Source organism: Podarcis raffonei, chromosome 7, assembly GCF_027172205.1.
Source record: "Podarcis raffonei isolate rPodRaf1 chromosome 7, rPodRaf1.pri, whole genome shotgun sequence".
NCBI lineage: Eukaryota > Metazoa > Chordata > Lepidosauria > Squamata > Lacertidae > Podarcis > Podarcis raffonei.
In genome coordinates, this window is record NC_070608.1 from 20,552,512 (window position 1) to 20,567,889 (window position 15,378).

The following is a 15,378-nucleotide window of genomic DNA, read 5'->3' on the forward strand; positions in this document are numbered from 1 at the left end:
GCCAAGCAGGAAACACCATCAGAGCACTCCTGACATATGGTTGTCAAGCCTCTGCTTAAAGACCTCCAAAGAAGGAGACTCCACCACACTCCTTGGCAGCAAATTCCACTGTCGAACAGCTCTTACTGTCAGGAAGTTCTTCCTAATGCTTAGGTGGAATCTTCTTTCTTGTAGTTTGGAACCATTGCTCCGTGTCCGCTTCTCTGGAGCAGCAGAAAACAACCTTTCTCCCTCCTCTATGTGACATCCTTTTATATATTTGAACATGGCTATCATATCACCCCTTAACCTCCTCTTCTCCAGGCTAAACATGCCCAGCTCCCTTAGCCGTTCCTCATAAGGCATCGTTTCCAGGCCTTTGACCATTTTGGTTGCCCTTCTCTGGACACGTTCCAGTTTGTCAGTGTCCTTCTTGAACTGTGGTGCCCAGAACTGGACACAGTACTCCAGGTGAGGTCTGACCAGAGCAGAATACAGTGGCACTATTACTTCCCTTGATCTAGATGCTATACTCCTATTGATGCAGCCCAGAATTGCATTGGCTTTTTTAGCTGCCGCGTCACACTGTTGGCTCATGTCAAGTTTGTGGTCAACCAAGACTCCTAGATCCTTTTCACATGTAGTGCTCTCAAGCCAGGTGTCACCCATCTTGTATTTGTGCCTCTCATTTTTTTTGCCCAAGTGCAATACTTTACATTTCTCCCTGTTAAAATTCATCTTGTTTGTTTTGGCCCAGTTCTCTAATCTGTCAAGGTCGTTTTGAAGTGTGATCCTGTCCTCTGGGGTGTTAGCCACCCCTCCCAGCTTGGTGTCATCTGCAAATTTGATCAGGATGCCCTTGAGTCCATCATCCAAGTTGTTGATAAAGATGTTGAATAAGACCGGGCCCAAGACAGAACCCTGTGGCACCCCACTAGTCACTCTTCTCCAGGATGAAGAGGAACCATTGATGAGCACCCTTTGGGTTCGGTCAGTCAACCAGTTACAAATCCACTGAGTGGTAGCATAGTCAAGACCGCCTTTTACCAGCTTCTTTACAAGAATATCATGGGGCACCTTGTCAAATGCCTTGCTGAAATCAAGGTAGGCTACATCCACTGCGTTCCCTTCATCTACCAGGCTTGTAATTCTGTCAAAAAACGAGATCAGGTTAGTCTGACATGACTTATTTTTCAGAAATCCATGCTGACTATTGGTGATCACAGCATTCCTTTCTAGGTGCTCACAGACTGTTTGCTTAATGATCTGCTCCAGAATCTTCCCTGGTATTGATGTCAGACTGACTGGGCGGTAATTATTTGGGTCCTCTCTTTTCCCCTTTTTGAAAATAGGGACAACATTTGCCCTCCTCCAGTCTGCCGGGACTTCGCCTGTTCTCCAGGAATTCTCAAAGATGACTGCCAGTGGTTCTGAGATCACATCTGCCAGTTCTTTTAATACTCTTGGATGCAGTTCATCTGGCCCTGGAGACTTGAATACATCTAAACTAGCCAAGTATTCTTGTACTATCTCCTTAGTTATTCTGGGGTGTGTTTCCTCTGCTGAATCATTTGCTCCAAATTCTTCAGGTCGGGCATTGTTTTCTTTATCGGAGAAGACTGAGGCAAAGAAGGCATTGAGGAGTTCAGCCCTTTCTGTGTCCCCTGTTTGCATTTCACCATCTTCTCCTCTGAGTGACCCCACTGTTTCTTTGTTCTTCCTTTTGCTACGAACATACCCATAAAAGCCTTTTTTGTTGCTTTTAACCTCTCTAGCAAGCCTGAGTTCATTCTGTGCTTTAGCTTTTCTGACTTTGTGTCTACACGTGCTGGCTATTTGTTTGAATTCCTCTTTGGTGGTTTCCCCCCTTTTCCATTTTTTGTACACATCCTTTTTTAATCTTAACTCAGTTAAAAGTTCTTTAGATAGCCACCCTGGCTTCTTTAGGCACCTTCCATGTTTCCGTCTCATTGGTATTGCGTGAAGTTGTGCTTTTACCCCCTCTTAACAAACTCCCAGCCATCATGAACCCCCTTTCCTTTTAGTATTACTGTCCATGGGATCTTACCCAGCACTTCCCTAAGTTTTATGAAGTCGGCTTTCTTAAAGTCAAGAAATTGAGTCCTAGTATGCTTGGCTGCTCCTTTTCACTGTATAGTAAACTTCAGAAGAGATGAGCCCCTGCTGTGAGCTGGCTCCGCAGTCAATGAAGGTTGGGGGGACCTTTGAAGATGGGAAGGAGTTAACCATGCTTTCCTGATTTAGCTAGTTCAGTGATGGACCTCCAGATGTTGTTGGACTTCAGTTTGCATCATCCACGACCATTGGATGAAGCTGATGTGAGCTGGAGTCTTGAGGGCCACAGATTCTCTCAATCTGGTCAGTGCAGGTGATGCGATTCTCTTCACTTCCACTGCGCTGCGTGTTGGATGAGATAACCCAGTTACTGTCTCTTCCTTGCAAAGTACTTCTGGCAAATGCCTCTCTAGCTTAGTCTTAAAAGTTGTGTTGGTGGGGAGAAGTCAAAGCTCAGTGGTAGGACATGCAAGTGGGAATTATCCCTCAATGTTGCATTGTATTCTCACTTCCCAACAGGATCCTGTTCCGGATTCCAGCCATGTCCTCCTCTAGGACACTCTAGCTTGTAAGAGGGTCATGCAAGGCTCAGTATTCTGGTTTTCTTTTCCACTTGTCAATTGCCACTTTGCATTTCATTGCTACTTAGCATGAACATGAGCTTTAGCAAGCTCTGGCACAGCTGCAAAGGGGGAGATAGACGGTTCTGCTTTCGTTTTAGATTAACTGCCATTTAGAAAGTCAGCTGAACCGTAAGCAGTGATTGACCTTAACTATGATTAATGGCTGGCTTCATAAACCATGGCTTGAAGTTGGTTGGATTTTACTAACCACAGTTAAGATCAACCACAGTTTGTATGGATTCAGATGGTATGGCAAGCAATCAAAACCTGTGGAAGCTTCCAAAAGTGTCCTTATGGTCACCCTGAAGGGGGAGTTCACCAGCATATGAGCCACTGCAGCTCATTCACAAACACTTAACTATGGTTTAATATTATGTGCCCAAACCAGCTCACCATCTTGCCTTTTTAGCTCTGATATCAGTCGCCCTGTTTTTGCTGTGTTTTTCTGTGTTATCCAATATGATCCTGCAAGTTATTAAGACCCTGCCCTACTATCTTTCATACATTTTCAAAAACACAAATAAATATGAAATTCTTCTTCCCTGATGTAGGATGCCCTTTCTGACTCCGAACATTTTTTTGTCTGTTGCTCTGACATTGTTTTTGCAGTTTAAAAATAGCTTTGGCTGCATTCAAAATCCCTACTGGTTTTTACAGAAGGGGGTCTTAGGAGAGTTTGGTGTAAAATGCTTGCACTCTGAGTATCTTTGAGCAGAAGAAATCTTTGACCTTTTCTTATTTCTGGAACATTTTTGCATTTGCAATAGAAAAGTGCTTGAACCTGTGTATCTTAGGGAAAATGTTAACATGGATTGAAAAGTGCCACTCTTGCCAAGCACAACACTGTGAATGCCACGCAGCTCAACGCAGCAGCTCTAAAATTATGAAAAAAAGGTGCATTTTCAAATCTAATTTTCTTCACTAGCTATGAGCTAGGCATCTCAAATTTGCAAGACTGTTTAGAGTTGTTTTTTTTCCTGGTTACAGTGTGCCATGTAATTTCATCTCTATAGTTGCATACATGGATTTATTTATTTATTTTTGCCAGATGGAAGAAAACTAATCACCCTCTAAAGTAGGGGTAGCCAGCGTGGTACCCACCAGATACTGTTACAGCTCCTCCTCATCCCTGATTGTTGCCCATGCTGGCTAGGCCTGAAGGGAGTTGGAGTCCAGTAATATATGAAGGGCACCACATGGTGTCCAAGGCAACAGGAATTCTTTGGGTTTTGGTCCGCGTGTCACAAGAGGTTTGAACCAACACTATGGCAGGTCTGATAGAGAGGGGCTCTTTCTTGGACATAGTAAAATGCAGGGCCGGCTCAAGACGTTTTGCTGCCTGAGGCAAAGGAAAAGATGGCGCCCTCTCCCAAGGCACATACAAAAGCCAATTTGACCGGTAGTTGACTCTTGCCACAATACTGGTGAAAGGGACAGTGTTGTCCACTGTACTTGAGGCCAGCAGGCTAGTGTAGGGGCTGCAGGGTGGACCCCATGGTGCTCACAGCTCTGTCCACTCCCCACACCTCAGCATTCACCACCTGAGGCAGCTGCCTCACTCTGCCTCATCGTAGGGCTGCCCCCTGTCAAAAATTATTTCAGTCCATACCTCAGACCTGTTATGGGGATACATAAGATACTTAAGGAGTGGCTGTGGTCAACCTGACAACTTCCATGCCTATGTGTGTGTGTGTGTGTGTGTGTTTTTAATACATACCGATTGTTCTAGCGAGTATGGTTGTTGTAGGTAACCTGGAACGACTCCAGGCATGCCTGAAGGATGTGGACCATTTGGACCGCTTCCAATTGAGATTCAGGCCTCATCGTTGGACTGAAAACTGTCTTGGTTGTGCTGGTCAATGATCTCCAGTGAGCTAAGGGCAAGGGTGAAAGCTGTTTCCTAGTTTTGCTGGATCTCTCAGCGGCCTTTGAGACCATTGACCATGACATCCTTCTGGACTGTCTAGAGGGGGTACTGTTATGCAGAGGTTCTGCTCCTTCCTCCGGGGTTGTGTCCAGGGCTGTGCCCCCTGGACTCTCACTTGTGGGGTGCCTCAGGGCTCTGTCCTCTCCCCCATGCTTTTTAACATCTACATGAAGTCGCTCGGAGATCATCAGGGGGCTTAGGCTGGAAAATACCCAGTTTTACCTCTCCTTCAAATCAGAACCAGTGAGGGGGGTCAAGGTCCTGTGTGAGTAGAGGCGGTTGGCAGATGGATGGCAGGTAACAGATTGAGCTTGAGTCCTGACAAAACAGAAATACTGTTCTTGGGGGACAGGGGCCGTGTGTGTGTGTGGGGGGGACTCTCTGGTCCTGAAGGAGGTAACTGTGCCCCTGAAAGATCAGGTACACAACCTGGGAGTCAATTTGGACTCCTTCCTCCTGGGCTGTGGAGGTGCAGGTCAATTCTGTGTCCAGGGCAACTCTCCACCAGCTCCATCTGGTACTCAGACCCTACCTGCCTGCAGACTGTTTTGCCAAAATGGTGCATGCTCTGGTTATCTCCCGCTTGGACTACTGGATTGCGCTCTACGTGGGGCAACCTTTGAAGGTGACCCAAAAACTACAACTAATCCAGAATGCAACAGCTAGACTGGTGACTGGAAGTGGCCGCCGTATAACACTGGTCCTTAAGCATCTTCACTGGCTCCCAGTAGGTTACTGAGCACAGTTCAAAGTGTTGGTGCTGACCTTTAAAGCCCAAAATGGCCTCGGCCCAGTATACCTGAAGGAGTGTCTCTACCCCCATTGCTCAGCCCAGACACTGAAGTTGTCCTCTGAGGGTCTTCTGCTGGTTCCCTCACTTGCGAGAAGTGAAGTTACAGGGAACCAGACAGAGGGCCTTCTTAGTAGTGGTGCCCTCCCTGAGGAACGCCCTCCCTTCAGATGTCAAGGAAATAAAAAATTACACAACTTTTAGAAGACATCTGAAGGCAGCCCTGTTTTGGGAGTTTTTTTTAAAAACATTTGATGTTTTATGTTTTTAGATATGCTGTAAGCTGCCTAGAGTGGCTGGACAAGCCCAGCCAGATGTGCGGGATATAAATAATAAAAATATTATGATTATGATTCAGGCTTTGGTCTCTTTTGCAGTGGTTCCATTTCCTCTTTATCCTTCCTTCACCTGTGGTGAAGTAGTATGCAGGGAGCCAGACCTTCTGTGGGCTGTGAGCAAATCTTTTTACCAGGCCTAGATGTGTGTGGTTTTAGTGGTCCTGCCAAACCTGGTTGTTCCATGGAGAACAGTAGAGAATAGCAGTGGAGGCTTCTTCATTTGGGTAAATCCAGCACTGCCTCACCAACGTCCATCTGTCCTCAGTTAACCCTTAACCTGCTTGCCTTCTTGCTTGCAATCAATCCACTGCCTGCACAGTTTCCTCCTCTTGAAGTGTTTTCCGACTTACAGAACTCAGCAGGGAGAGAATGAGGACAAAACTAGAATTAGTTGACTCTACTAATCCATGACTCTGGCTCCAGTTATTATTGGTTTCCCTATTTTCGGCCCCACCAGTCCCAAGGGGCAACAGCCACTACTGGAAAATAGGTTTGTTCGCAGGTTACACTGAACACAAACTGTCTTGAATGCATGTGCAAGCATTTGTGTGAACTTTTGTGTATACTTGTTGACTTGGAACAGTTCAGGTACACAGATTGCCCCAGCACTGAACATTTCACTGTACAGCTCAATGCCTTGTGTGCACAGATTGGACTGCTGTTGACTATAACTTGAGAACACCCCTTCTGGGTCTGTTAAATGCACAACGCTAACGTTCAGCACGACTCACAGGAGTCAGGAGATGGCCTCAGGCTAACGTTTTGAGCCTATTAGAAAAACAATGACGCAGCAAAGGAAATAACTGCAGATTATGGCTCTGTACATTGGTGGAGTGTCCTGATCCAGGAATAACAACAAAATTAATCGTTATTGCTCCCCTGGCAGCAAAGAGAGGCAGAAGGAGAAAACCGACACTTTCGGCAGCACCCCTTACACATCTGTAGAATAGCAATTTATTATGCATTAATAAATGTACGTATGTAAGCAGAACAAGAGCTGCATGAACAGTGTTGAAAACCCTCTTTTTGGCATGGGATGGTTCCAGTTGTATCCTTTTGGGTCCAACTCACACCTCCACTAACAGAAGAGGAGAGGCAATTTTTGACAACTTTATTTGCCTTGCATTCCTCCACATTTGTTCCAGAGAGTTGAAGGACCCTCTGGAGCAGTGGTTCTCAACCTGTGGGTCCCCAGATGTTGTTGGACTACAACTCCCATCATCCCTAGCTAGCAAGGCCAGAGCATCAGGTGAAGGTCTTCATGGGAACTGCCATGCCATGTTTGCTCTGCACTTGCAAGAAATAGCTCCTTCCGTGTGGCAACACCTGCTACACTTTGGAACTCCTTGCTCATTGATCTTAGGCACTTCACCGCACCATTTTCAGCACCTACTAAAAATATATTTGGCTTAAGCAAGGCAACCCAGATATGGTAAATCTGACATGAACTTCAACATGCAATTTTATTTTATAACATATATTTTTAGAACTGTTGGTTTCATTTTGGAATTTGTAAAGGCAAACTTGTTTTTTAACGACTGATTTTAATCAGTAATTTGGATGTATGCAAACTGCTTAAAGGTTTTGCCTGATTAAGAGGCATATAAATTCTCTTTAATAGAATAAACAAATGCAGAGAAAAAGGGGGAAAGTTCCCTCCCCTCACACGTTTCACTATACGCTGGCTCAGAAACTACTCTGGGTAGAAACAAAAAGCATTATAAACCAACTTTCATAAGAAATATTTGGCGGCGGTGAGCGAGTGACCGAAGAAGAGATAATGAGCTCAATGAAAATGTCAACACAGTGTGTGGCGGCTGTGAAAAAGGCAAATCTCATGCTAAGGGATTGTTGGGAAATAAACCTGCCAACATAGCAATGCTTCGATACAAATCTATAGTGCGACCACACTTGGAATGCAGTGTCCAATTCTGATGGCCACATCTCAAAAAGGATACTGGGGAAAGTGCACTAAAATGTAACCAAAATAATCAGGAGGGTGGGACAAATCCCCTGTGAGGAAAAGCTACACTCTTTGAGGCTTTTTAGGTTGGGGAAAAAGCAACTAAGGGTGGACATAGTAGGAGTCTATAATATTATGCATGGCATTGGAAAAATGGATGAAAAGAAGGTTTTTTCTTCCTTCCTCATATTACCAGAATCTACAGCTGTCCAATACAGCTGAATAGGTGGGAGTGTCATTCAGGGCAGATAATAAGTCTATTTCTTCACACAACCCAGAGATAAACTATGAGTGCATTTAGATGTGAGAATTATTGCATTAGTCTCCCTGATTATAATTCTCATGCTTCTATCTGGCCTGTTGCCTTATGGAACAGTGGCTTTTGGATTGATTACACCACTACCCCATGCTACATTTTTAATGGTGGGGAAGAACCGTACGCCAGCTTACCGCCCCAAATTTTATCAGCGCAAACCTCCCTCAGTTTTCTAAGTTAACAGGATTGCAAGTGCCGATGTTGGCCTAGCAAGCATATGCCATTTTGGGTTGGAAATTAATTGCTAAGAAACTGTCATGAGGTTTAGATCGCATCTGTCTATTGGGTGTTACACCATTTCCCCAACAAGATAATGTTTTTTAAAAGCATGGTTGTGACCATTCTAGATTTGTACACTGTGCCATGTCCATAAAACTCATGGGGCCTTAACAGCTTTTTGAAAACTGGAATTCATTGCAAACTGAAATATGTTGTGCAGACGTATTCTCATGTTTGTTAGTTAACTTGAGTGTGTATGTGCACACCTCCTTTTTAGGCTTAAATCCAGTACCTACGTAAACAGAAGAAAGTCTCATTGAACTTGGTGGGACCCAAATTTCAGCTGGCATGTCTAGGATTTCAGTAATAATCTGTGGCTCATTTTTGATGTAAGAGTCACAGGCCAATAAACCATGGGTTGTTGGTCAAAGAACAAACTGCATGCTCTTGCCTTCCCTGTCTGGTTTTGTCACTGAGATAATAATTTCTATAAACCTCTTATTAAGACGTGTATAAATATATGACATAAATTGTTATGTTTAAACCATAGTTTCCTGTTGCATCATAACAGGGCAACTATGGTTTACTCCCTGCATTCTAATGAGGATATGACACATATGATCCATAAGTGTGATGTTGCCTGTAGTGTTTTCTTTTCCCTTTATTTACATCCCCAATCCTAAGGCTAAACATATGTACACGTTAATGGAACTGAAATAGAAGTAATCAAAGTCTAGCGTTCAGATTCACTTGTCTGCAGAACTTCCTGGCCATAGAAAACTTGGTTTGGGTGCTTTCTATATGAGGAATAGTCAGCCTTTCTCAAAATGTGATGATAAACATTCCAGTGGCGTGGAATCTACCAAACATAAGAGAGTGGCTGCCAGAAAAGGCAAACACAAGAAATATATCACAGACTATCTAGCTATGATCAGTGGCCAAGAAATGGAAAGTTAAAGTTTCACATAAGGAAACACCATGTGTATTCTCCATTCAATTTAAAACAGGAAGGTGTTAGGGACAAAACTCCCCAAGACTGAGTCAAAGATACAGGTAACAACATGCAGCCTTTTCGTATAGCAGAGGCCCTCATATTTTAAATGGAAGATTTCCATTTATAAAGGGGGGGGGAGGATTTACTTGAATGAGACATTCCCCCCCCACCAGATTTGAATCAACAACTTATACTTGACCTTGTAGATGGTTGCATCTCTTGGATGTGAGGCAGCAATTGTATGGTGATAGCTTTCCTTTCAGCATTTCTGCTGTGTGTTACAGGACCACCCATTCACATCTCATCAGAATGCCAAGACCCATTTAATGTGCATATTTGAAAGCAAATTACTTATAGGTAGCAGAATTCAACATGCTCTCTCATTCTGCTAATTTTCACTAGCTAAAATCTTCTGCAAATTAATTAATGATTGACTAGTTAATAATGCAGGGGACGCGGGTGGCACTGTGGGTTAAACCACTGAGCCTTGGGCTTGCCGATCAGAAGGTCAGCGGTTCGAATCCCCGTGAAGGGGTGAGTTCCCGTTGCTCGGTCCCTGCTCCTGCCAACCTAGCAGTTCGAAAGCATGTCAAAGTGCAAGTGGATAAATAGGTACCACTCCAGCGGGAAGGTAAACTATGTTTCCGTGCGCTGCCCTGGTTCGCCAGAAGCGGCTTAGTCATGCTGGCCACATGACCTGGAAGCTGTACAGCGGCTCCCTCGGCCAATAAAGCGAGATGAGCGCCGCAACCCCAGAGTCGGTCATGACTGGACCTAATGGTCAGGGGTCCCTTTACCTTTAGCTAGTTAATAATGTAATTAATTAAATTTGTATGCCGCCCTTCACCCGTAGATCTCAGGGCAGTTCACAACACAATGGATGAGAGAATACCCCCTTTTCACATTTGTTTTTTGTGGGTTGGTGTGATGGGTCAAGAAGCAGGAGCTCATTGACATCTAACGTTCTGGTTACTTATACAGTTTCACAGCTTTCCACAAAACTGTGCTCAAGATACATATATATTTAAAAAGCCTAGATGAAAACAGCTACGCTGTTGCACTCAGGACCTGTTTGTGGGCTTCCCAAGCACATCTGGTTGAGCTCTGTGAATACAGTGGTACCTCGGGTTAATAACTTAATTTGTTGTGGAGGTCTGTTCTTAACCTGAAACTGTTCTTAACCTGAGGTACCACTTTAGCTAATGGGGCCTCCCGCTGCCTCCATGCGATTTCTGTTCTCATCCTGAAGCAAAGCTCTTAACCAGAGGTACTATTTCTGGGTTAGCGGAGTCTGTAACCTGAAGTGTTTGTAACCTGAGGTACAGGGTTCTGGAGCAGATGGGCCACTGCCTGATCCAACAGGACTTTTTTCTTAGGTTCTTAAGAGTAAGCTCTGAACCCATTCTTCTTAAATGGTTGAGTCCTGCTATGTTCTTTGCTGCTGCATCACTCAATGAATTTGCATACCTGAAATAAATAAATAAATAAATAAATTTGTTATTCCAACCTCTTAGGATGCAGAATAGAGAACTGTGATTCTTGCTTCAGTCGAGATTTTTGCACAAAGTGCAAGCCTGGGTTTTATCTCTACCGGGGTCGTTGCTTTGGAGAATGTCCTGACGGCTTTGCACCTTTAGAGGAGACCATGGAATGTGTGGGTGAGTGCTTATTGAACATCTCTTCTATATTACCTGTTTCTGATCCTCCCCACTGATTCAGAATGGTTTCTGAAATTATTTTCCACTTTGCCTGATTAGGTTGTGCCACCCACTTGTATACAATCCAACTTTCTCTATTTACTAGTAACAGTCCTGATGTTCCGGTACCTGTTCCCAAGAAATCAGTGTTTCTGTTTTTTGGGATGACCTTTTAAAACTAAGAGCGCTCTTGTGCTCAGATCCTGTTTATGGGTTTCCCACAGGCTGGCCACTGTAAGAACAGGAAGCTGAACTAGATGGGCCATTGGCCTCATCCAGCCAGCTCTTCTTATATACATATATTCATGCCACCCAGTGAGCCATTTCTGGTTAACAGAACATAAAATTGTCACGAAATTCTGCTCAATATTGATCCAGAGTAGATTCCAATGCATAGTTAGCAGAGTAAAAATTTAAGCACGTTGCAGAATTCCCAAAAAATAAATCAAAGGCAATTGTATTTCATCCAGTAGAACTTTACTGCTACTGAAGGCAAATAAGCATAATGGTCACAAATCCAATACATTCAGGATTGGCTCTGTCCATAAGAAATCCAGTTGCAGCAGACTTAACTTAAACTTACAATAACCTCTAAGACTAAGCTTTAACACTATATACACAACACCACACCAGAAGGAAGAGAGATAGAAAGAGAAAGTGAAACCAAGGCTCCTTCTGGCCTTACTTTTATAGTCTGCATGACCTTGACAGAAAGAGATAAGAGAACCAGTTTAAACCAGCTGTACTCAGCTTCTCTGAAGGAATAACTCAAACATCATGAACCTTTTACTTGTTTCCCTCACACAAAGAAGCTTCCAGAAGCTTCCAGAAGCCTCTTGAATTAATTAGAATAGGAAAGATCTCTACACATCAGATCAATACTTTCTGCACTAAGAAATGCAAACTGGCAAAAACAAGCAGAGAAAAATACTGTCTGCTCTCAAAAATTGTATCCTTTCCTCTTTCCCCTCTACAGCATGTAGTTCCACTTCTTTCTCTTGCGCATTCCCCCTCCCAACCACTAACAGCAGCAAATGATGAGAATTCTAAGGCAGTGAGAATCGGAGTGTTAGAATAATAAAATTAATGTCCACATTTTCAACCATGAAACAATAGTGATTATGTGCTTGTCTCGTACTTGCCTTTTTGTTTCTGTTTGAACACTTAGAATAATGATCATGCTTATGGTCTAAACCTTTCTGGACATCGAGATAGGTTTACAAGTTCACACATTACCTCACTGCATAAAAACCTTGGCGAGTGTTTGGTACATAAGTTAGATGGAAACAGCTAATGTGCTATAATAACGTTAGAGCAATGCAATTCATCTTCTTACCGTTAATAAATCTAGAAATAATGGGTCCTAGGGAGATCTCTGTTTCTGAAACCTGATGGCTTTTCTCCAAGTAAGGATACTCTGAAGCACTTCTGTGTTGAGTCGCTTTGATTTTTCTTTGCATCTTAATAAAAGGGAGAGCATAGGTTGCCGTGAAATGGTCTTTCTCATTTTTCTTTTTTTTAAACTACGCCTAATGTTGCTTGGTGACTCGTGTCTGCAAATCAGACTGAAATCTAATGCTAAAAAAGAACAAGTGAGAGACTTCTGTGCCCAGCCTAGTTTGTTAAGGCTGCTTCGAGTTGGTAGGGAACCCATCTTTCCATAGCTCTGGAAGGGAAATAGGGGTCCTGTTACCACTCTGATAAGCCTTAACAAGCTACATCTCCCAGAATGCAATGGTGGAAGCCATGACTACTTAAAGTATAATAATAATTTTATTATTTATACCTCCTCCCAGTCTGACTGGGTTTCCCCAGCCACTCTGGGCGGCTTACAGTATCATAGAGCTTTAAATGTATGATTGATATGAATGTTGCCTTGGTATAATCCATCTGGATGTCTTCTTACGTTCCTGTGTTCTGATCTAAACCCATTCTTCAACCAGAAAAACAAAACAAACAGAGAAGAGACCCAAGAATTCCACTATTTAAATTGGGGCAGTGAGCCTGTGGCCCTCCAGACGATGTTAGAATCCAACCACCATCAGTCAGTCCCAACTAACAATGCCAATGATCAGGGATGATGGGAGTTATAACCAGGGCTTTTTTTCAGCCAAAACTCTCCAGAACTCAGTTCCGGCACCTCTCAGGTGGGCACCTTTGCCATTCTAAGAGAATGAGGGAAGTGTTCATGGTGAGTTCTAGCACCTCTTTTTCTAGAAAAATAGCACTGGTTATAACCCAGCAACTGTTCCCCAGATCTGATTTAAAATTATTGGAACACCTCTCAAAAGCAACTGGAAGGAAAATGAAGATAACTGTAAGATGGGAAGAGAAGGAGGTGTGGAGAATTCATGGTAGACTAGAAATTGCATTGCCTTCCCACAACACATTTCAGGGCTTGTTTGTGAACCAGCTCTTCGAGTTAGTGGGATTAAATAAGGCCAGCCTGCGGAAATTTCCTCTAATAAAGCCATCAGACACTGAACAGTAAAATCTGCCACTTATGAAGTTTTGAATTTCTTCATCCTCTCTGCCACCCCCACTCTCTGCCCCTCATTGACATGTATTTTGGAGCAGCCATGTTATGTGCATCAGATGACAAGAAGATGTTAACTAGCGCTGTGTGTTGTGTATGTTGGTTTCCTCAGAAGGCTGTGAAGTGGGCCCTTGGAGCGAATGGGGGACGTGCAGCAGAAATAACAAGACCTGCGGATTTAAGTGGGGCTTGGAAACGCGGACGAGGCAAATTGTGAAAAAGCCAGCAAAAGACACAATACCATGCCCAACCATCGCAGAGTCCAGAAGATGTAAAATGGCCCTGAGGCACTGTCCGGGAGGTAAGCGTGCCAGATGCCAAAAAGTTTTTATGAGCTCTTTTCCTGACTCAAACCGTGCTTGTTTAACTAAGATAGATAGAACACTGTCTCTTGTTTTTCAAAAACCCGGAGAAACCGTCCAACTTACACACCACCTCGTTCTGTTAGCACACAAGTGCTGAAGCACAGCCTGTGACTCTCTCTCTGTGTATATATATAGAACATGTTTATGAGATCCTGGGGCATGCTGTATAGAATGTTGTTTTGCAGCAACATCAGGTAAGAGTCAGTTTTTAAACCATGAGCAGTTCAAGACAGCCGACCTCTACATCTCCTCTCATAAAGAAACTCCATTTTGTTCAATACCAGGTAAGTGTGTGAATAAGTAACCTCCCCCAGCCCTGGTGGCCTGTAGATGTTAGGGGCTACAACGTGGCCATGCTGGCTGGGACTGATGGGAGTTAAGAGTCCAAAAAACCTGAAGAGCAGTGGGTTACAGTCATCATGAGCCCCATGATGCTGTTGGGATTGGTAGACTGTGACACAGGAGGAGGTAGAAACCCAAGGAGGCCTGAATGGTGGGAAACCTGGGTTGGAGGAGGGAGGAATCTCTACCACAACTTCAGCCACGTCAGGAGGGGGATCAGGGATGCCAGTTCTCTGCACACCCCTGCTTTTCCTTCAAACTGAAGGGCCTCAGTGAAGGCTCAGGAAGCCTTTGAGCAGTCAAGGAGGCAGAAGGCAGTGACTGAACAGGAGTCCAAAAAGTAGGGTGCAAGCTTGTTGCTGAGAACCAGGCGCTGCCTTCACAGATGGGAGCAGCCCACCCCATCCCTGTGGAGCATGCAATTTTCTTACAAGTGAGAGTCTTTGCTTGTGTGTTTTGGGGTGGGAGCCAAGACAGGGCACTGGATTGTGGCCTAAGAAGTTAGATCAAGCTTATTAATGTACAGGTGCAGTAGGGACAATGTGTTTCTACCGCCATAATACTGCCTGGTTCAAATGTGATTAGAGATAGATTGTGCCTTTTTTGTTGTTCTCTTACGTGGGAAAAATGAAATTAATTACAGTTTGTCTGTTGGCGTGTTCACTTTAGCCTCCTGATACGGGACAGTGTCTGAACAGTCTTGTTAAGTAGGGAGGAAATGCAGGAAGTAGTAAGTGAAGTCATATTCTGTGACTTGGATAGCTCTATTCTGCATATAAATCTATTAAAAAATGACCCCTTCCTAATGTTCTTAGTCTGTATACTCTCATCAACACGTGGGATAAATCTTACATTATGTAACCAAAGACAGTAGTAGATTGTGATGGATTAAACTGAGATCAGGAAGCGAGGACAATTTTGGTGGGGCAGGGTCAAGTGTGTGTGCCTTTGCCATATGCTTTCTATTTCTGTTTGCTTTGTTGACATTTCATTTTACTATTTTTGCCTTCTGCCTTAATGTGCAACGATGGCCATAGAAGGATTTCAGTGACAGTTTTTTCCCAGGATTTTCAGTGGCAGTTTTATGCTTTTGCATCCATGCTTACTGTCTATCCATATAGCCATGTGGCTTTATAAGAACGAGCCCTTGGAGTACCTCTTTCTCTTTGATGAAGGAGAAAGACAGCTGCAGGGGCAAAAGAACTTTGTGTTA

General features: G+C 43.8%; 1 protein-coding gene across 2 annotated transcripts in view; it reads left to right on the forward strand.

Moving 5' to 3' along the window:
* The window catches only part of RSPO2 (R-spondin 2), a 104,953-nt gene that overhangs the window by 59,165 nt on the left and 30,410 nt on the right, over positions 1 to 15,378 (forward strand). For both annotated transcript variants that reach the window (XM_053395438.1, XM_053395439.1), the window contains exons 4-5: positions 10,740 to 10,883; positions 13,571 to 13,759. In XM_053395438.1, the coding sequence (XP_053251413.1) occupies positions 10,740 to 10,883; positions 13,571 to 13,759 (333 nt within the window). The remainder of the gene's footprint in view (positions 1 to 10,739; positions 10,884 to 13,570; positions 13,760 to 15,378) is intronic.